This window comes from Phyllopteryx taeniolatus, chromosome 16, assembly GCF_024500385.1.
Source record: "Phyllopteryx taeniolatus isolate TA_2022b chromosome 16, UOR_Ptae_1.2, whole genome shotgun sequence".
NCBI classification, from domain to species: domain Eukaryota; kingdom Metazoa; phylum Chordata; class Actinopteri; order Syngnathiformes; family Syngnathidae; genus Phyllopteryx; species Phyllopteryx taeniolatus.
The window spans coordinates 12,231,426-12,254,309 of NC_084517.1; the positions used below are offsets into that span (position 1 = coordinate 12,231,426).

The window sequence follows — 22,884 nt, forward strand, 5'->3', positions numbered from 1 at the left end:
CCTCAAGTCTCCTCTTTATGCTCCACTGATTTGGAATGTGTACCTTTTTTTAAAACTTTCTTTTTTTTTTCCAAGTATTTCCAATATATATATATAAAAAAGTGACAGTTTGCTACTTGGAGCATGAATATTTACATTTACTGTTTTCCTCTGTATTGATGGGCTACATGCTGAAACTAAACACAGCTAAAAAAAAATAATGCCTCAAGGGGGGGGAAAAAACACGTGCCACTTGATGGGTCACTATCACTGTAAAGGGACCTTTGTGTCCTCATAGGAAACAGTCATAATGAAACTGAGGTCTTATAAATGGCCAAACATTTGCACACATACCGGAGAAGAGAAGTCTCTTAAAAGGAGTCTCCCTTTTTATACTTTATTTTTAATTAGAAGTACATCATTGTGGCAAGTCCCTCACACTGCTCTGCTAATGTGTAGTAAGTGGTCAAATGATACTAAATTAAAAAAATAGTTTAGTCTACTAGATGTCATTTTGATCATGTATATTCTATTCTCATAATTGTAGAACATTTTTCACGTGTCCCTGAGACTGCTCTCCACTGCCATTATGGGGAACCTGCCCTTTAAGAAACCCTCTTCAATAGTCTAATTATGCTACAATAATATTTGTACAAATGAATGTGGGAGGTACATTGACAATGAGATACGTGTATAGTAATGGCACCCAAGAAGGTTTTATTGGACTTTGAAACTGCATTAATGACATTTCCACAATAAACACTACCTGCAGTGGACATTAACTGGAATACTTCAAGATTTTAATATTGACAAATGAGCAATCTGATCTGGAAAGGAAGCGTGTGAGTAAATAAGTGCTGCTGGCTGCGCTATCAGGAAATGCTGTATACTAACTTTAAATATGTATGCCTCTTGGGGATTTTAAAAAAGGGTTTGACATTTTTTGGAGCAGTGTAATAATTATTAAATAACATTCCAATAATGATTAACTTTTGTGATGCATGTGAAATCAATGCAGTAACTCACATTCATACTCTGTTTAGTCAGATGTATTGTCTGATTTTCATTTGAGTAATACACCTTTTGCATACCCCAAACGAAGACAACGGGGAAGAAGTTCTGGTGAATGAGACCACTCCTCCAAAAACATTACATCTCTCAAGGTTAAAAAACATGTCTCGATTTGAGTCACCCTGTACTATACACTGATTAGCCAATTTTATGCAGTTCACTTTATTCCAGATTAAATGCACAGGGATTGCTATCCTTGAAAAACTACTTAAAATCTAGCAGTTGATCTGATATTGTTACCCACTCATGTAAACTAGTCCTTTTAAAAAGGAAAAACAACCATGCTTTCCACCGAGATGTCTTTATTGATCAACTCAGAAAAAAATTATACAATGTGTGCAGGGGAAAACAGTTTATTCGAGCTGTTCATTTAAATACAAACGCAAGACGCTGCAGCAGGAGTAGATGCCGACAACACAGAGAGAAGCGCCAACGGTGGGCACGTGAACCAATTATTTGGCGTCATCTTCCTATGGAGGTTGGATGGTGTGACACTGCATCAAAGAAACCAAAAGTCAAAATCTGGTAGGGAAAAAAGAAAAACAGTTCACAGATGCCCCATGAGAGACTTGCCTTGGTTTTTTCCAAAGTTTTACTCATAGACATCCTTCTTGTCTGCAATGTACTGCACGATCTCTGAGGGAGTCATCAACTTCTCTGCTTCTGCATCAGGAATCTCAAAGCCTGCAGAGGTAACAAATTCATTGATTAAAGAGCTATTGGAAAGCAATACAAACAGAAGGAAGACTCTCACCAAACTCATCCTCCATGGCCATAATGATCTCCACTTGGTCCAGGCTGTCCAGACCCAAGTCTTTCATAAAGTGGGAGGATGTCTGCAGCTGATGGGGCATTCATAAAAAACTTAAACGAAGCGTGTCTTCTGAAATATTCTCCACATGTATATATCGTATTATACAGCACACCTTCTCAGGGTTAATCTTGTCGTAGAGCTTGAGGACGTAGATGACTCTGTCTTTGATGGTCTCTAGAGTGAGGGGGGGCAGGTCACCGTACTGTCGGCACAGCACGCCCGAGGAGATCTGGACGTGGGGGCGGCATATTACAGTGTCGTGAAAAAGTCTTGGCCCCCTTCTCAAATTCTTAGATTTTTGCATAGTTTCCCCACTTTAATGTTTAAGATTATCAGACAAATAAAATGTTTTTAGATGGTAATTACATTAAGGGAAAAAAATAACTATTCAAAGTGACCTGGCCATGTGTGGGGGAAAAAATAATGGCAGCCTAAACCTAAAAACTGGTTGGGCCATCCTCAGCAACATCTGAAATCAAGCATTTTCTATAACTGGCAGTGAGTCTTTCACATCTCTGGCGACATTGTGGCCCACTTTTTCTTTCCGAATTGTTTCAATTCTAGCATGAACGGCCTTTTTAAGATCATGCCACTGCATTTCAATCGGATTCAAGTCTGGACTGTGACTACGCCATTCCAAAACCCTTTTTTTTTTTTTAAGCTACTCAGAAGTTGACTTGCTGGTGTGTTTTGGATCATTATCCTGCTGCAGAACCCAAGTGCGCTTCAGTTTGAGGTCACAAACTGCTGAACATTCTCCTTCAGGATTTTCTGTTAAAGAGCACAATTCATGGTTCCAATCACAGTCGTCCAGGTCCTGAAGTGACAAGCAGCCAAAGACCGTCGCACTACCACCACCATGTCTGATTGTTGGTATGATGCTCTTTTTCTGAAATGCTGAACTAAATTCACACCAGATGTAAGACGACACACACACCTTCCAAAAAGCTCAACTTTCATGTTGTCAGTCCATATAATATTATCCCAAGTATTGAGAATCATTCATAATTTTTTTTTTTTTTTTTGCCAAAGTAAAATGAGCCTTTATATTTTTTGGGGTCAACATTGGTTTTCGCCTTGGAACTCTGCCATGAATGCCATTTTTGCCCAGTCTCTTACTGAGTCAAGGGAGGCCTGCAGTTCTTCCGAAGTTGTCCTGAGTTCCTTTGTGGCCTCCTGGATGAGTCATTGCTGTTCTCTTGGAGTAATCCTTGTAGGCCGGCCACTCCTGGGAAGATTCACCACTGTTCCATGTTTTCTCTCTCTGAGGACAATGGTTCGCTAGATTCCTAAAGCTTTAGAAATGGCTTTTGTAACCCTTTCCAGATTGATAGATATCAATGACGACGTTGACTGTTCTGGAATTTCTTTGGATCGTGTCATTTTGTTGCTGCTGATTTAGATCTTTTGTCCGACTTGATTTTGTCAGGACGGATTCTGTTTAAGTGATTGATCAGTAGACTTTAAACCGATTTGATCGGTCTGATCAGTATCAGCCGATAATTAGCATTTTATGCCGATTGGCTCCGCAAAAGACATTTACTCCACGTCGCCGTCGTGTACAGTATATTCAAATCCAAAAGCTAGTTTATTTTTAGCCTTGTCTTCTGACATAATACTGTAAATATCTGACCACCAATAAAGTTAATAAAAAATAAATAAAAAAGGCAGCGGTGTGGGACAGACAAGACAAATTTGGTCTTTTACGATTGCACTGTCAGACTACTGCAATAAAATCTTGTATTCCGATACCACCACGTCCCATCTTTTACGATCACTGGGCTTGATCTTGTCAACTCAAACGCGACCGGATACATTCGTTACCACGGCGACGACAACAATAATGAATCGCGCCATGTGTTTGTAAGAACAATATGGGGGAAAACCTGTTGGTAGTCACCGGTGCTCAGGAGAGGACTGTCATTCAAGGATGACTTGAGGTATGTTCACGTGCTTTTAATACGATACGGCTTGCAAGCAGGTAAGAAAACGTTATATAGCCTAGCAAGGTAGTGCTAGCACTAACTGTTGTAAGCGAACATGCAGGCGTTCTGTGTGAAGTAATTTAATTACAATAAAGTATTTAATTACAGGACTTTAGCACCCATTATTTCTGTCATGTTGTAACGTTGGTTTGACCTGACTGATTAGAATACATGATCTGTTGCGAGGAGCCAAGGCACATTTTACAATTGAAAAATCTCACGGCACACCAACAAACAAAAATGTTACAAAAAGTGGATACATTACTGTATGTACAACCCCAATTCCAATGAAGCTGGGACGTTGTGTTATACAAAAACAGAATACAATGATTTGCAAATCATGTTCAACCTATAATTAATTGAATACACTACAAAGACAAGATATTTAATGTTCAAACTGACTTTTTTTTTTTTTTTTTTTTAGCAAATCATTAACTTAGAATTTTATGGCTGCAACACGTTCCAAAAAAGCTGGGACAAGGTCATGTTTACCACTGTTACATAACCTTTTCTTTTAACAACATTCAATAAACTTTTGGGAACTGAGGACACTAATTGTTGAAGCTTTGTAGGTGGAATTCTTTCCCATTCTTGCTTGATGTACAGCTTCAGCTGTTCAACAGTCCGGGGTCTCCGTTGTCGTATTTTACGCTTCATAATGCGCCACACATTTTCGATGGGAGATGGTCTGGACTGCAGGCAGGCCAGTGTAGTACCCGCACTCTTACTACAAATCCACGTTGTTGTAACACGTGCAGAATGTGGTTTGGGATTGTCTTGCTGAAATAAACCGGGGCATCCATGAAAAAGACATTGCTTGGATGGCAGCATATGTTTCTCCAAAACATGTACCTTTCAGCATTAAGGGTGCCTTCACAGATGTGTAAGTTACCCATGCCATTGGCACTAACACAGCCCCATACCATTACAGATGCTGGCTTTTGAACTTTGCATCCATAACAGTCCGGATGGTTCTTTTCCTCTTTGGCCCGGAGGACACGACGTCCACAATTTCCAGTCATCCACATTGCTTGTGAATGACTGAGCAATTCAGGGAAGCACCTTTTATACCCAATCATGGCACCCACCTGTTCCCAATTAGCCTGTTCCCCTGTGGGATATTCCAAACAGGTGTTTGATGAGCATTCCTCAACTTTCTCAGTCTTTTTTGTCACCTGTTGCAGCCATAAAATTCTAAGTTAATAATTATTTGCAAAAAACAATCACGTTTATCAGTTTGAACATTAAATATCTTGTCTTTGTAGTCTATTCAATTAAATATAGGTTGAACATGATTTGAAAATAATCATATTCAGTTTTTATTCATGTTTAACACAACATCCCAACTTCATTGGAATTGGGGTTATACTTCCCGCCATCTATTAGAAGACCATTTATTTGTTGTCTGTCACTATGCCTCACTGGCATAAATAGATAAACAACGATGCATTATTTATTGTAAATATAATTTTTATTAATTAAGTACACAAGTATATACAGTAAATGAACAAGTCATTTAAATAGACACATTGCTCCATCTTGTGATCAGTGATTGGCCCCAAAAATCCTGATCGTGTAAAGCCTAGTGATGACTGAAATGTAACCAAAGATTGTGATTAGCCACAATTAATTCATGATTTAACGGGGGGGGGGGGGGGGTAATTACTTTTCCACACAGGGCCAGGTAACTGACTTTATTTTTCCCTTAATAAATGACATTTAAAAACAGCATTTCAAGTTCACTTCGGTTATAGTTGTCTGATATTTACATTTGTTGGATGATCTTAAACAAAGTGGGAAAACTATGCAAAAATATGAGGGAACCAATACTTTTTCCCAGCACTGTATAAGCGGACATGTCGAACCATCTAACAATTACACAACCTTCTGACCAGATAAAAAGGTAAGCACTTCTGGTTTTATATGTTGCAGCTCAGCTCAAATACACACACAGTAACCACTCCCATATACGTGTATAATGTAGTCAAATACATTAGTATGTAATGTGGCCAAATACTGTTGTTTGGGATGTAGTTTTAGTCCAATAATGTAGCGTGTAGCATAGTCCAATTGTGAAATGTAATCAAATAATGTACCGTAGTCAAATAATGTAATGTGGCCAAATGAAGGTGTAATATATTCTACCGAGTAGTATGGGCGAAATAATGTCGTGTTTAGCGTAGTTCCAAAAGGTAGTGTGTACTGTAGTGAACTGTGTCACGTCATCAATTGCAGTGTGTAAGGAGGCTAAAACAAACGAGTGTAATAGTCAAATATTCTAGTCTTTCTTCACAATCAAATCTAACCCCTAAAATAGAACCGAGTAGTTTATACAACAGCATTAATAATAATGTTAGAATTGTATTTAACACATTGATTAGCAAGACATCAGCTTCTAATTGTTACAACATAAAAGCCCCTCAGGTAAATGGCCATAACCAAATCAGCTGCGCAAATGCATCTAAACTTTGTTAGCAAGCTAGCCGACCAGACGTCTAAATCATACGTTAGTCACATTTTTTGTCGTTGTCGATTTCGATTAAATGTTCGTGGCTTGTCACTTAAAGTGTCAAAACCAACAACGTGTTATACCGCATAAACTTTCTCAGGCTATGTTACCGTAACCGTTTTGAAAGGCGTCGGTAGGTCACGGCGACTCACACGCTAGGCCACAGCAGCTCAATGATAGCGGACACTCACCGCGCTCTGGCCGACCCACCGCGTCCTCCGGCTGGCTGCGGCGAACGAGACAGGTCGGAGGGCGACTGCTGCGGAGCCCGGAGCGGCTCTCATCACCGTGTTGCCGGACAGAAGCCGCAGCGAGGGTCGGGCAAGAGAGCGGACGCACTGGTGTAGGACGCGGGACGCCATGACTAAGAGAAGTCGGCGGGCTCCCAGCATGCACCGCGAGCTAGGAAGAAGACGCGACAGTTGGCCAGTGAGCATGCGCGTGCGCGATTATTGATTGATTTATTTTTTTAACAGGCATATTTGTATACATACGAATTACTTAAAAAATCTAAAATAGTAAAGTAAAAAATGCTCGGAGGAGATAAGAACGATAATAGGAATTTTACTATGCTTTGCCAGAGCGGGTCAAATTCAGTCAAAACGAATCAACCTCCAAATCCATCCATCCATCCATCCATTTTCTGAGCCGCTTCTCCTCACTAGGGTCGCGGGCGTGCTGGAGCCTATCCCAGCTGTCATCGGGCAGGAGGCGGGGTACACCCTGAACTGGTTGCCAGCCAATCGCAGGGCACATAGGAACAAACAACCATTCGCACTCACAGTCATGCCTACGGGCAATTTAGAGTCTCCAATTCATGCATGTTTTTGGGATGTGGGAGGAAACCGGAGTGCCCGGAGAAAACCCACGCAGGCACGGGGAGAACATGCAAACTCCGCACAGGCGGGGACGGGGATTGAACCCCGCACCTCAGAACTGTGAGGCTGACGCTCTAACCAGTCGGCCACCGTGCCGCCCCTCCAAATCCACAGCATCAATTAATGCAATAAAGCACTGATAATTCATTGACCACCACATTTAAAAGTAAATAAAAAACCTTACGTTAATAAAGAAAACATTAAAAACAAATGCTAACGGAATATTTATATTTCGGTGTGTGGGGAAATCTATCGATAACACTTTACTCAACTCGTACTGTCTGGTCCTCCATCCAGTCGAAGTGTCGGTCGGAGGAGCCGAGCGACACAAAACAAATGCTTCACAATATTTGCTTTTTACTTTTTGTTCCGTAAACAGCTCCACATTTTCGCAGTCATGGAGTTGTCTGAAATACTGTACAACAAAGCGGAGTATATTGAGACGGTAAAGTATTCGGTTTTTTGACTCCGTTAGTTGTGCGCTATGTGGCTAGCTAGCAGGACGGGGCGTTGGACCACCATGGCATCATTGTTGATATTTATATTATATTTATTATTAAATTTAGGCTTCTGGCAACAAGGTTAGCAGGCAGTCGGTGCTCTGTGGAAGTCAGAACATTGTACTTAATGGAAAAGTAAGTTAAAATACACGACGGTTTTAATTTCATGAATTAGATTTGGATTTGAGTTGGTTTTGTGTGGCGTCTCTATTCCAGACCATCGTCATGAATGACTGCATCATCAGGGGGGACCTGGCGAATGTCAGGGTGGGCAGACATTGTGTGGTTAAAAGCAGGAGTGTCATTCGTCCACCTTTCAAGAAGTTCAGCAAAGGGTAAAACGTCTTTTTGTTCTTATGACAAATTTTTCTTGAACACTTGGCTGAAAAGTGCAACATTGTCAAAATATCCCTGCATCACTGGTGTGTTTATGTGGTGTCTACATGACCGGCGGGGTACACCCTGGACCAGTCGATAGTCGGGCAGATCTAGAAAAACAACCACATTCACTCACAATCACATTCTCCAATTGGGCAATTTCGTCTTTAATGAACCTAACATGCATGTTTTTGCAATGTGGGAGGAAACCGGAGTACCTGGAGAAAACCCACGCAAGCATTTGGAGAACATAAAAACACAACACAGGAATGAGATTCGAACCTTGAACCTCGGAACTCTGAGGCAGACGTGCTACCGCTCTGAAGCATGGTACACATACTGATTTTAAAGTCATAATGTACTTTTTGGCGGCACGGTGGACGACTGCTTAGAGCGTCTGCCTCACAGTTCTGAGGACCGGGGTTTAATCCCCGGCCCCGCCTGTGTGGAGTTTGCATGTTCTCCCCGTGCCTGCGTGGGTTTTCTCCGGGCACTCCGGTTTTCCTCCCACATGCCAAAAACATGCATGGTAGGTTAATTGACAACTCAAAATTGCCCGTAGGTGTGAATGTGAGTGCGAATGGTCGTTTGTTTGTATGTGCCCTGCGATTGGCTGGCAACCAGTTCAGGGTGTACCCCGCCTCCTGCCCGATGATAGCTGGGATAGGCTCCAGCACGCCCGCGACCCTAGTGAGGAGAAGCGGCTCAGAAAATGGATGGATGGATGGATGGATTTGAAAATATTGTTCACACAGTTCTGAGGACCGGAGTTCAAATCCCGGCCTCGGCTGTGTGGTGGTTGCAAGTTCTCCCTGTGCCTGGGTGGGTTTTCTCCGGGCACTCCGGTTCCCTCCCACATCCCAAAAATATTCATGGTAGGTTGATTGAAGACTCTAAATTGCCCTTTGGTGTGAATGTGTGCGCGAATGGTTGTTTGTTTTATATTGGCTGGCGACCGGTTCAGGGTGTACCCCGCCTCTCGCCCAAAGATAGCTGGGATAGGCTACAGCACGCCCGCAACCCTGGTTAGAATAAAGCGGTACAGAAAATGGATGGATGGATGGAAATGTTCATACAAATTTAGTAACTTTAAAAACAATTTGAAAGAATTTAATGGGCGCTGCCATATTTATCAAACACGTGACTGGATAACATGGATAGTAGAAAATATCCTTTTCATGGCAGACAACGCCTTTGTGCATGACAAGGGTTATTTTATTTTGACAACAAGCGTTGTCAATGAACAAAACGGCATGTTGGCCCACATGTAGCGTGACTTCTGTGATTAGCGGCCAATATGAACGCGCCCATTCTATAGAAAATATTTATGTAAAAGTTCAAAAAAATAAAAGTAGAGGTGCAGTTTTTAGTTTTTTGCAGCTTTTCCCAGCTAAACTAATAAATTTCTACCAATGCAATTGTAGTTAAAATGTTCATGCTGATCCTCAGATTCTTAATTAAGGTGCACTGAAAGGCACTTTGAACATGTAAGCACATGATGTTAAAACTTTGATTTCCATATGTTTTCAAAAATATGATTTACATATGTTTTTACTTAAAAAAAAAATTCTCTGTTGTTCTCAACTTGTATAAAAGTGCGTTGTGACTTGGCAACAATAAGAAAACACGGGTCGCAGGGTCACAACATTTGAGAACCACTTTGTTAAAGTCTATTCGTCCTCCGCTTTCTCCCTCACAGAGTGGCCTTCTTCCCGCTGCACATCGGCGACCACGTGTTCATCGAGGAGGATTGCGTTGTGAACGCAGCTCAGATTGGCTCCTACGTCCACATTGGCAAGAATTGCGTCATAGTGAGTGTTACGCACACACAACAGAGGCTCACCCCCTCTGGTCAGTCACATGCTAGTCATGGTGAGACCAGAGGTTCGAATGTTATACTTTATTTTTGATTGGTGTGGAATCACTAAACCACACGCAGTCAGGGTATTATTTGAATGCATTAATGTTTTTAACAACATTTTAAAAAAGAAGCTTACATGAAAAGATACTGTGTAACGTTGTCAATGTTTAGATACAGTAGTGTTAGGTAGTTTGCATTCATACATTTTCAAGCAGAAAATTACTGTAAAAACTAAAAGTCTACAGTGGATATAAAAAGGCTACACACCCCTATTGAAATTAAAGTGTTTTGTGATTTAATAATTAAAAAAAAAAACTGAGACCAAGATAAATTGGTTTTGGGGAACGCGTATGTGGTGAAGACTCTTCGTCACTTCCAGTAACAACCCAGGCTAAACTTAGTTCGTGCCCAATATACAGCGATTTTAGTCTCACAGTCGAGATGTATCACTTCAATAATACTTCCTTGACACCAATTACTACCTACCTATTAGCCAGGGCCATCTTGTGGCATCTTGGGGTGATACTGAGCTTTTCAGCAAGTAAGCTGAGGATTGGTTCAACAGGGGGGGGAAAAAACTCTAAATAGATGAATTCATGAATAGAAAACCACAAATAGGCAGTGGTTCACTGCGTATAACACAAAATAATAAATGTATTTTATATTCCACCTTTTATTTAGTGTTTGGCATGTTGTTGTCAGGGTCGTCGCTGTGTGCTGAAAGACTGCTGCAAGATCTTGGACAACACTGTTCTTCCTCCGGAGACAGTGGTGCCTCCTTTTACTGTCTTTTCAGGATGCCCAGGTCTCCACAAACACACACCTTCAGCATTCTCTTGTTGTTGTTTTTCTGTTCTGAACATTTTTTAAACTCGTCTCCCTTTCAGGTTTGTTTTCGGGGGAACTTCCAGAGTGCACACAGGACTTGATGATTGACGTCACCAAGAGCTACTACCAGAAGTTCCTTCCCCTCAGCCAGATATAAAGACGCCTTTGCCATCACAACTTTTCTCTTGTACAAGGTCCAGCTCGCATTGGACAAGACTCCCATCGAGCAACGCTTCTGTGTTGCAGAAACATGTTCAGACATCTTGAGAGTGTCTAGAAAGGTTATGTAACATTTTCTATCCCCTTGCTTTAATATTATGAATAAAGTAATGTTCTGTTGTCACATAATGTATTAAAGAGAGCGAGAGAAGGCATCTTTTGAAGGAAATTGTCGCTCTTTCAGTCATCCTGTAAACACGGAAGTCAGATGAGACAAACTTGGACCAAAACTATCTTGGAAGACAAAGATGTCATTTCACAGTTAATATAGTGGTTTATTTGGAGCTATCAGGATTCAATATTAGAGTGTCAATTTGTGTGCTGTCATTGTCTGAGACTCTGAGCAAGAGATAACACCTTAAACAATGCCGCAAATCCTTTCCTAGAAATGCCTGGTATGATCTTGTTACAATACAGATTAAAGGATATTGAAGGAATTTGTAGTGTTACTTATTCATTCTTCTCACATTTGCATAACAGTTCTGAGGTTTGAATCTTTGCTCCGCCCCTACGTTGTGGAGTTGTTCAAAAATAGCCTTTGAAAATTTGTATGTTTTTAAACATAACTTCACTATGCTTATATGTGCCTACAGAGCACCTTAAGAAACTGAAGAATAACCTTACAACGACATGTACATAAATAAAGTAAAATTAAATGGAACAATACAATTGAATCTTTCTTTACCTAATATGTGCCATGTACAAATACATGTACCTTTACCTTTCTGACACATGCCTGTCAAAATAGTTATTTTCCAAATAAACCAATATAAATAGACCTGGGATCCATATTAAATATTTCACTGTACACGGGGACCTCTGTTAACAACAGTTCTGCTCCTCCATACTGTACATAAGTCAGAACACATAGTCTATCAATAACTGATCATAATTACAGTAAATACTGAATGAGTATGAAAAAAAAAACAATCACAAAAAAAGTAGTCTGTACTGTCATAAACCTAGGACCCCTCTAATTGTCTACATGTCCGTGACACACCCATAATGAATCTGTGACCCACTTATGGGTCCCAACCCACCAGTTGACAATGGATGCTCTTAATTGCCCATACAGTGGGCAATTGACTGGCAACCAGTCCAGGGTGTACACTGCCTTTCGCCCCAATGTCAGTTGGGATAGATTTCACCTCACCCATAACCTTAATGAGGATAAGCACCACAGATGGATGGATTTTATCGTCCCTGTGGTTGACATTGCTTGAAGTACAGTACTGTATGTGGATCCTGTAATGCAGACTATTAAAAAAATAAGTTCCATAAGAAAATACAGCAAACGGCATTTTGTATATACATATGCATAGCATTTTACTTACATTTTGTAAGGTGGTTGTGTGGGGTCCGTCAACTGTGAAAAAGGGTGATGAAATGTACGTTTTACTCTGGCATCATCAAGTGGTCAGAAGTAGAACTGCACGAACCTTAGTTGTTTCCAAGTTCAACTTTTAGGTAGTTCAACAATATATCGCCGATTGAATGGTTAGGTTTGTTTCCCTTGTGCTGTAATTACGTAGGTGTCATTTCGTTATAGAATAAAAATAATGTAAATAAAACTATCTCCACAACTTAATTCTCAAAATAATAATTTTCCCGTTTTAATGACTCATTCCAGCCAATTTGCAACTCAATTGTTTTATTTCATCTTTACAATGTGAACCACATATATCATACCAACAATTAAATGTTAAGTATATAGATTAGCCATTTATTACCTTTTTTTTGACAATTATGTATGAAGAAAGAGCTGATAATAGTGTTGGCTTGAGTCTGCCCGTGTAGAAAGTGACGAAAAACAGAGTTGGGATTAAATTCCAAATGTTTCTGTTTGAAATTGTAGCTCTTGTCCACATGCGCACGTCACACTATGTTCCCTTTAACTGCTGTGACGTGCAACAACCATGTTGCCTTTCAGTCAAAAGTGCTGCAGATGCGAGTGAGTGTTAAACCATAGAGAAGAGTTAAGCGTGTGGAAAAAGAAAGCTAAGCAAATCATTCAAAAGGCATGTTTTTAAACAACAGACGCAGGCTGCCTTCAAATCCTCCTTGCGCCATATTCTGTCACATTAGAGCAGGGGTGAGGAACCTACGGCCCTCGAGAGCACTGGATCTGGCCCGCCATGCAATTTTAAAACCTCAGAGGAACTGCTATAAAAGCCTGAAAACATGTAACCAACAAATGTTCATAATATAGAATAAACATTTGTTCAATTGGATTTTTTTTCTCTACAAATTTAACAAGGCCCTCAGAGGACTGACTAAAAGGTTCCCCACACATGATTTAGAGACTAAAACTTCCACAGATTAATCCTTCCTATGAAAAATTATTAACATTGCTCCCCCCCCCCCCCCAAATTTACATGAAATAAAAAACTGCTTCACATGTGGCCAGAGGCTCTGCAGTCAAATGATATCCCACTTGTCAGTGGTTTTGCAACAACCAAAAAATAATAATCATAATAAAAAAGAAGCAAATGCTTAAGCGAGACAATCAAAAGACGAAGCTAGCAATCATGCAGGAAAATGAGAACCAAAGAAAACAGGTTTGAAGTTTCAACAAAACTGACACGCTTCGTACACTTCCCGTGTTGCCAAGATGAGAGCACCACTGACGTCACACGGTGGGTCACTTCAAGTGTAAATGCCAACATAGCAGAGCCTGACTGGAAATAAATGCTTTGCTGAAAATCTTAGGGGATTCTTATTTTAAAAAATAAAAATATAAAAACTTATGTCACAATCTCTGAAAGCCATCGTCTTGCATTTTAATGAAATTATAGCCTGTGAGAGAGCAAATTATGGGATGGCTTGTGAGCACAGCTCAAGTCTGATGAGAAACGTTCATGACTTATGAGTGACATTAACCTTTTATTCTTACAGCACCGATGTTCTCTCATAAAGTTCAATCCTTTGCGGAAACAGAGGAGAACGAGAGAACTAGAACGCGAGCGATGGCAAGTGCTCACCAGCTTCCAAAGGTTAGAACTCGGAGAGGCTACAACTGCAATGGAAGAGCCGATTTTGTTTGCATGAAATCGTTAAGTGCAAAAAGCCTTATTGCAACTCATCAGAAAAGTCACACAATCACATAATACAGCAGCTGCTTTTTAGAGTAAGACTGCACAAAAGGGGGGCGAGAATGCATTTTAAGATCGTCTCAATTATCTTCAATGGATACTACAATAAACAAAAAAAAGGCTTCGTAATGAGTGAAACTTAAATTTGGCTGTCACTGTTGTAGACAGTGGAAACAATGATGTTTAACACTGGTGGTAAAAGAAGAAAAAGTGGTTGAAGCAATCCAAGGACTGGGCTGGACATCAGGTGTGGGCTGCGACTCAGCAGCGAGTAACAGAAAGAAGTGTTTGACATCCTCGGTGACACCTCACGTCCTTATTAAGGTGGTGGGTGGTGGGCGGGGGTAAGGGCACAAATGTGTCAAGAATCAAGTGGCTTCAGCACAGTGCATCTTCACCCACGGGGCAACTGCCTGGATCCCTGCCACACATGCTCTGAGATCCGCCGCAGCCGGCCATCTGAATGTAAAGCCTCGTGGCGTCGCTTCAAATCATCCTGTTGCGTTTGTGAGTGGGCGAGTCTGTGATGACGTCACCACACTGGGTGGAGTTACGTTTTCTAGCTGCGCCGCCTCCCCCGCCCGAGGCCGAGCCGGATGAGTCCAGGTGCAGTGCCATCTCCTCAGAGATGAAAGTGTTCAGGTCCACGTCCAGGAGGCCGTTGCGTCTGCCGCGGCACAGCGCCGCCGAGCCCGAAGACGCTCCACCGCCGGCGCCGCCTCCGTTACTGCTGCTCCCGCTTACGTGTGTGGGGGACCCCGGGGGGCCCGAGCGCACGCTGATGCTCGCCATTGCGCCGCTCAGACCTGGACGCCAAACAACAAACATGAGCAGGAATCCGAGACCCCAGAGCACCTCTTCTCAAACTTTTTACACCAAGCACCGCCATAATTCGTAACATTAAAATACAGTATCCTGTCTGGAGATGTTTAACATCTAGATGTAAATACCATGAAATAAAAGCTGACATTCTGAACTTGTGTCTCATATTCATCTTTTGATCTGAAACCCAAATGTTTTCAGTAGACAACAAAAACAAAGGAATTGACCTTGCCTTTCCAATACTTTTGGAGGGACTGTAAATCCTATTTGCTCATTCCTCAACAGATTATCATGAGGTTTACTTTTTTGTCAACGGCAAAATGTGTGCTATCAATACATAACATTGGGGGGGTGGGAGCCTCCGAACATGCTTTCATCTGTGAAAGGTTACTCCCAGTTCCGTTGTCGTAATTGTACGGCGTTGTACGCAACCGTATGCAGCACAATATACTGGCATCTTTTGTCTTTTGGTTTTCTTGCCGTCCACACACATAGAATGCACTGACGACTTTGACCCTTCTAACTTAGTGTTGCCATAGGCATGCCACTCAAAAGGGGCATGTTGTATCTACCTATTCATATCCATGCTTCTACCACACTCAGAGAATAGCTGGTTTAAACCATCAATATAGGCAATTGCACTCACATTTAGGTGAGCGTCAATTACTCTTAATATTGGCAATTTGCACTCAGGCTTGGTCCCGATTCCATGTGAATAATGTGGGTCCACTGTACTGTGCAAAACAAACAAACAAAAAAACCTTATGATTATGTGTAACTGTACTCCTAGTACATATAGCCACTCCTGGCACACTGGTAGCACTGTCCAGGCAGTTGTCAGTACCCTAGTCCTGTTCTTTCTGCTAATCATGATGGCTGGATGGAGATAGTCAAATGACTGAAAATAGCAAGGTTAACTACATTTGAGTAGTTTTGCTTTGTTAAAATTGATCGCCTTAATGCTTTCTTACAGAAGGAAGCCCTGTAGCCAAGTTTGTGCGCAGGTTTATATCCGTCTAAAACACGTGGTAAGTCAGCCCATTGTTTTATTTAGTGCATCACTCATGGCTCTTGACCTTTGAAAACTAGTTTGGGAAGATGACGAACAAAGACGTTTGCTTTTGTGAAGTATTAAGGCCGTTTAGTATGGTCGGGAGTCCTCTGCATGAGCGTGGATTGTGATGTGGACAGCTGGTGGCCAGTGACACATTCTACCATTTTAACTAATGACAGCATAATAAATTAGTCATTTTTTAGCATATTACATTAGCGATTGAACATGATTTTGGGGTGGTCTTGCGTGGATGATGTTAGTGTGCATCAGTATATATTATAGCAATACATGGAATAATAACAACTTGAACGATATGTTCACTAACTCAAGCAAGATACCGTTTTTTGTTTTTTTCATGGAAAGTCATTATTTTGGAGGTGTGAGGTGTGATATATACAGTTTACTATGAATAAATGATTTTAAAAAATACAAAATAAAAAAAAGAATTGTTGCATGTGGATAAATAAAGGTTTAATAAATACACAATAATAAAAATCATTGCAACCCTTCCTCACGGGCTATAGCACCGTTTTCCTAGTCAACATAATATAGACAGAACCTAAATCCTGTGTAATATCACTGTTGTCATATACTATTTTAATATACTATTTTATTTTTGTTCTGTTGTTGTTTTCCTCTGTTCTCTTTTCTCTCAGTCTGTTACCTCTCAAACCTCGTTCTATCAGACTATATTTCCAGTAAATATCCATCACAATACAAGTAACCACAGAGAGAGTACACCAAACTCCCACTTTACACAGAATAACTGTTCTGGCATAAAAGGCACATAGATCCACCAAACTGCATGCTGGTTAGTTGGAGCACATAGTCCATCACTAACCAACATTAAAGCAGTAATAAAGTCATAATTACAGTAAACATTTGTATGAGGGGGGGGGGGAACAACAAAAAAAGCATGCCTTCTTGTTCCACATGACGACGCATTCTTACGCCACATGCAGTTTGTAACTTGTAAATGAGAACTGTTAATTTACCATGACCATGCATGTCCTCACCTGTTATCAAAATGGTTAGAATGCAGTTTTGTTGTTGTTTGTTTCAAAGCTGTTAACTTCTTTTTGCATTTGTGTGACAATGAACAATGTGAGATAGGTAAGGCAGAGCTACGCCTTCACCTTAAAGTTACCAGACTATTGTTTACTTTTTACCACTTAGACTGTTAAGAATGTTTTTTTAAAAGTTACTTCAAAATTAGCTGTAAAATTAAAGACAATGATGGCGACCGTTTTACACTGAAACCGTTCATTTCTATTTACATTACTACTTATGGGACTAACTGTCCAAACAAAGTCAGTAAGAGCATGCTTTGCGAACATGGTTGCGCTTTATCGAATAGGTTTGGTGCAATACATGTGAGAATGATATGACTGAAATGTAAATAGTTTGTCAGCCACATCACGCGGAATATGTGACTGAAAGACATAGGCCCAAAACAAAAACAAGACAGCTTCAGCTCCACCCCGTAAAAGCGCAACTTAAGACGATCTCAGAGACATTCTCGCTCACAAAAACAGAGGAAGGGCCTCCCCCTGTCACTACACTGGCACACAGTGAACACACCTTATCTCTGAACCACATGTGGACAGACATTTTCTTTCACAAGTACACGCTTGTGTATATACAGTAGGAACTCACCGTTTAACCATTTTGACATCTCACAGTAAACCCCATGAGGGTCTCAATTTATCGTAAGTGACAGCATGAACATCAGTAGTGGACAATTTCATATTTCAACCACCAAAGGAGTGAACATTTCAGACTCATTGAGAACAAAATGCTTCTGATGATAGAGATGCCGTATTACGTTTGCTTACCGTGCAGTGCGATGGCCTCCCTGAAGGGCTGGAGGTCGGCTTCTACAGACGAGCCGGTCTCAGCTGGTGAGTTAGCCCGGCTGGGGGCCACCATGGCCAGCCTTGTGCTGGCCCTGCTACTCCTGTGTGGGGGTGCTTTGCCACACAGGAAGCTGATAAGATCCTCCCTCCGGATAGTTCTTCGGCGCTTTTTTACCCAGGCCAACATGTCCTACAAAGTGGATTATGAGCAAGCCAATCAGAAGCTTTTGCAGCCTTTTACTCTTAACCAACAAGCATAAAGCTAATGGAGAACTGGATTCTGACATATTGCTATGACACAAGGCCAACCTTATTACGCCGCTGGTGTCCTATCTGGATGCCCCTGTCGAAGCTTCTTTGATGGGCCTCGACACTCTCTAGGATGATTAAAAACGACAATAAATATTAATGACAAATAAACGGTGACTCTCACACGACTAACAGTGTTTTAGTTCAAAGAAAATCTAATCAAAAACATCCTTCCAGATGCTTTTACTGTAGTATTACAAGACAATATGTTGAGCTATCTGTACACAGACTGCAGAACACGGACTCTAGTGCAATCTCATTCTTAGTGTGCCACACGGAATTTGTGTGGCTGATGAATTCCTAACATTGTAACAGAAGACAGTAGTGTTGTTACTAGACACACAATGAACATGTCATTCACCAACATCCAAAAAGGTTATCAAGCCTGGTGACACACTGGCCAATATGGCACTGATACAGTAGCATCCTTCCTTTTCGGGGTACAATTTGAACAGTTTGGAATGGTATATCAAGACTACTATGGACCATACAAATGACTGGAAGTGGTTGATGGAGAGAGATCAGTTTCCAAGAACTGGTGATGTGCCAGGACAGACTGGCTCTTGCAGCACTGTCCCTTTTACTAATGGGACAGAACTCTGCATTCACAGTGGAACCTCCCATGTCGAACATCTTGCCAATCTGACAATTTGCCATCCAATAATCCTTCAACTCAGTGAGCATCAACTCCACAAGTGTGTTTCAGATTGTGTAGTGGTTCCCCTGCCTGACTTCTGTGCAGGCAGTGTGGGTTCAGTTACCACTTGGTGAATTTGAGTGTGAATGGTTGTCTGTCTCTTACCAGTCCAGGGGGTAGTCTGACTTTAGCCTGAATTTCGCTGTGATAGGCTGCCATGACCCTGAGCAGGACACCAGTTTAGAAGGTTGAAGGATGTTTTGCATTTTCGTTGGCTTTTTTTTTCTGTTTCCAAATGCCACCACAGAGAGTACCAGTGATGGCAAAATGGTAAAAGGTTACAATGATTATAGAACCAGAAATGGATCTTATAACAAAGTGGGAAAACAGTACAAACATGTCCTGGCTGATCAACATTAATAATAAAATGAGAAAAAAATGAATGTAGACCGGGCAACGCCAGACTCGTCGTTAGTACGGCCGGGGTACAGTCCTGAGGTTTTTGGTTGGAATCTCAACTCAGGTCTTCCTGTGTAGGTTTTCCATGACCGCCCCGTTTGGTTTTCTCCAGCTGACTACCACATTCCCAAAAGCTGCATCTTAGGTGAACTGAAGACTCTTAATTGTCATTAGGTGTAAGTCTGAATGGTGGTTTTGGTGTGTGTCCGGCGATGTGCTCGAAACCAATCCAGGCTGTACCCTGCCCCTCACCCAAAGACAGCTGGAATCAGTTCCAGCTCACCCACACTACCCTAATGAGGACAAGCGCGATACAATATGGATGGACAGATGAATGTAGACTGGCTGTGTGTGAAGTGTTACTCACTTGTCAAAGGGGAAGTATGCTTTTGTTATTAACTTTGTTTTAGACTTGTAAAATTGTCCATGTTAAAATGTTACATATATGTACATACATGTAGAGTTTATTGAATGTGTGCCCTTTATATCTATTACTTGTTAAATATTAAGTATGAGTATTCTAAATAAAAAAGTTAAAAAAATTCAAATTCCAAAAATATATATATATATATATATATATAAAATCAGAGATGAACTAGTTTTCAGCAACCCAGAAAAGATTGTGTTCGACCTCAGGGGCTTCACTGTATCACCAAGCAGTGTTAACCAAGTGGATTGTTAAAGGTTGTTGTTCTTCTATTATCCAGCCATATTTGACTGTATTTCCAACTCAAAAAGCAGAATTATAGAGAGGCGTTGGTGGTAGTACCTTTATACAGGTTGGTGACTGCCGTAGCAGCATTCTGAAATGGCACCCACAGTGATAGGCCCTGTTGATGACATACTCGGTCTGGAGGAGAGATAGAGGGGGAGCAGGGGGTCGTTTGGGTTATCAAGATATGACAATATGAGGCCAAACAGCAACTGAACATCCAAGAAGCACAGCAAGTCGAGGTGGGGCCATTTTATCTTGTGTGTACTAAGTCACTGGCACCAAAATAAACAGTTAGCGAGCTTGGCAGGAAAGAAAGGAGTCATACACAAGCTGAAGTGCCCTCTCCCCTGTACAGTTGCAAAGCAATGTCAAACATATGTCGGTGGACACAACACGCTCTAAAAATATGGACATCAATCTGCACCAGGGCCAGACAGTCGTGGCTGGCCGAAGAAAAAACTAATTTCATCCAGCCAACTAATAATATCCACGCCATTTTGTGATTGGGACGCTGGCTAAGCTACACGTTGTCTTGATAAGTGTCCAGTCAGCAGCTGACCGGGTGTCTAAATGCGAGCATGTGTGCTGTGCCGATTAACTTTCGTCGCCAATACGCGAGACGTGGACTGCAACAGCGAGTAAAACAGATGGTCACATTGACAGTTCAACAAACTGTCATCTGGGAATGTCGCGTAGATACGATTGTTGTTACCATCGCCATTTTGTAACTACCTTGGCTAACGACGGGGCAGCAAAACCGTATAACATCGAGCCAACAAACTAGTTTATTGACACACTCCAGCATTCGCTTGTCAGTTGTTCTTTTCTTTTCTTTCTTTCTTTCTTTTTAATAAATGCAGTTATATTTGCCAAAGATGCTATACGGGTCTCTTTCGCAGTGTCACAACTTATGGCCATCAACAAAGTTCATAGTTCATCTTTACGTCTGACACAAGTTAACCTAAATTATGCACCGCATAGTCAGTTGTGCAAGTTCCACTGTACGCGAGCGAGCCCATTAGAGTTGGAGCAATGTGTCAAAACGTCAGTAACGCGGAGCTAAGTTGCTAATCAACAAGCTAAAGGGTATGCTGGCGCTGGGGCGACACTGACTGTCATCATGCTAGCAAACGCAAGAAAGCGACGGCTTCAACCTTTGTATAACTGTGCCACGGCGGTGGCGGAGTTCTGGAAAAGATGCCACAGTTTATCCTGGTCGTTGTCGGCCTCCTCCTCGCTCGGCTCTCTCTGCTCCGCCTCGGCCAGACACTGCCGCTCCCATTTTGAGAACCAGTGCTCGGGTCCGTGTTCCTGGATCTCCGAGTCGCCGTCTTCCTTCTTCTCCTCCATGAATCCACGAAAACTTGGAGCAACCTTACTTTTAAGGGTTTAATGTTCGTGTGTGGATGATATATACAAGTGTTTGAGGAGAATCTTGACGTTTTGACTACTTCGCACTCGATTTGGCTCTACGGCGTCGCTACCATTTCCGAAGCTATGCTTAGCCGACTATTTTCCGAGTTGCAGATGTCAGGGATATATACAAACGTAAGCTACCTTGTTGTTCGCTTCGTCCCGCCCCATAGTGTAAACCTAGCGCTGATTGGCCAAATAGAACGTTGGGGGTGGGGTTTATCTTTAGCGTCACAAGTCCATTGAGTTTCCAACTTGCCCTTCAACTGTGTCTCCACAATAGAACCTCCGTGAAATTTCCCCTTTTCTAAAGCTTGCAAGAGAGCGCAGGCTTCGCTAAACTACAATGCCACATGTAAATACGGTTACAAATGAATTGATATCAAATATATTTGTTTTGGGACCGTTCCTCGTGTTTTCTAAATGTATATATCTTGAATAGCTAGTGTTTTTTGTTTAATATGCAGTTCTGTTGTTCCTCTTAACTGTCACTGTGCAATCGTTGTGATGTACTTTTGATTTTCTTGTGCTATAAATGTGCTACAGGTACAGTATTCTTTGTGTTGAGTTTCGCACAATAAATGGGAACTAAAAATGAAAACATAAACGCAGTAACATTAACCAACAGAAATGACTTTTCTTGCTTTTAATGCTACGTAGGGTATTTATTTTGTATGAACTACGTTTTTATATAACCAATTGATGTCTGTATATACGCATAAAACAAAAAAAACGAGCGATTTGCTGAGCAAAACAGCACAACGAGACGGATGTGGCGATACGAGCCATGACGTCACACTCAGGTACAGTATACGTTTAGTTTAAGAGTTGCCCCTCTTGACCAGTTCAAAACAAACAAGATCCGCCTCACGAAGATGGCATGGCCTGGCAAGAATGATGGTACGAATAGTATGCTTATTTTCAAAACGCATTTGAGGTTGTCAAATAAGTGTTTTGTCTATGTGCCCTGTGATTGACTGGCGACCAGTCCAGGGGGTGCGCCACCTCTCGGCCAAAGTCAGCTGGGATCAACCGAAAAGGACAAGCGGTAAATGTAATGGATGGATAGGTGTGAAGTTCTATGGGTGAAGTTAGAGAGGCTGCTTCACATTTTACATGACAACAAACATGCATCTCAGTCAATTCTAATATTAGTTTTGTTGCTTATATGGCATGTTCCAGTGTGTTTATTAATAGAGATATGAATCAGCAGCGATATATGTGTGGCGATAGCAGCTCAAATTAATCAGATTATTGGAGTTATTGTAAAGTGAGTGTGATTGCAAGTTCACCATTTTTCAGCCCTCCCAAAAGAGTGTAATGATGTCTATTATTTACCAAATGTATCAAATTGACTTGTCTGGTATTTTAAAAGATGACTCAATTTACTTGATAAATGGTAGTGACAGTTTCGTGTTCATATGAATGTATAGTCAGAATTTGTAAGTGTACACATCGTACACGTTTTCGTCACATCCTCATATTCCATTTCCGCTCAAACTGAC

The 22,884-nt window shown here is 41.3% G+C and overlaps 3 protein-coding genes across 3 annotated transcripts; 1 reads left to right on the top strand and 2 right to left on the bottom strand.

Moving 5' to 3' along the window:
- Positions 1-1,332: 1,332 nt before the first annotated feature.
- ndufab1b (NADH:ubiquinone oxidoreductase subunit AB1b) lies at positions 1,333-6,760 on the bottom strand. Its single transcript, XM_061748560.1, has 5 exons — positions 6,550-6,760; positions 1,977-2,093; positions 1,805-1,892; positions 1,624-1,734; positions 1,333-1,544 (listed from the first exon to the last, which is right to left on the bottom strand). The coding sequence occupies exons 1-4, from the start codon at positions 6,748-6,750 to the stop codon at positions 1,643-1,645; spliced, it is 498 nt and encodes a 165-aa protein (XP_061604544.1). The 5' UTR covers positions 6,751-6,760; the 3' UTR covers positions 1,333-1,544; positions 1,624-1,642.
- Positions 6,761-7,505: 745 nt separating this feature from the next.
- Positions 7,506-11,459, top strand: dctn5 (dynactin 5). Its single transcript, XM_061748559.1, has 6 exons — positions 7,506-7,681; positions 7,803-7,871; positions 7,953-8,071; positions 9,814-9,925; positions 10,678-10,780; positions 10,863-11,459. The coding sequence occupies exons 1-6, from the start codon at positions 7,634-7,636 to the stop codon at positions 10,958-10,960; spliced, it is 549 nt and encodes a 182-aa protein (XP_061604543.1). The 5' UTR covers positions 7,506-7,633; the 3' UTR covers positions 10,961-11,459.
- Positions 11,460-12,656: 1,197 nt separating this feature from the next.
- Positions 12,657-21,535, bottom strand: hapstr1a (HUWE1 associated protein modifying stress responses a). The gene is made up of 5 exons (XM_061748558.1): positions 21,121-21,535; positions 20,021-20,101; positions 18,156-18,223; positions 17,826-18,036; positions 12,657-14,920 (listed from the first exon to the last, which is right to left on the bottom strand). The coding sequence occupies exons 1-5, from the start codon at positions 21,314-21,316 to the stop codon at positions 14,601-14,603; spliced, it is 876 nt and encodes a 291-aa protein (XP_061604542.1). The 5' UTR covers positions 21,317-21,535; the 3' UTR covers positions 12,657-14,600.
- Positions 21,536-22,884: the final 1,349 nt, after the last annotated feature.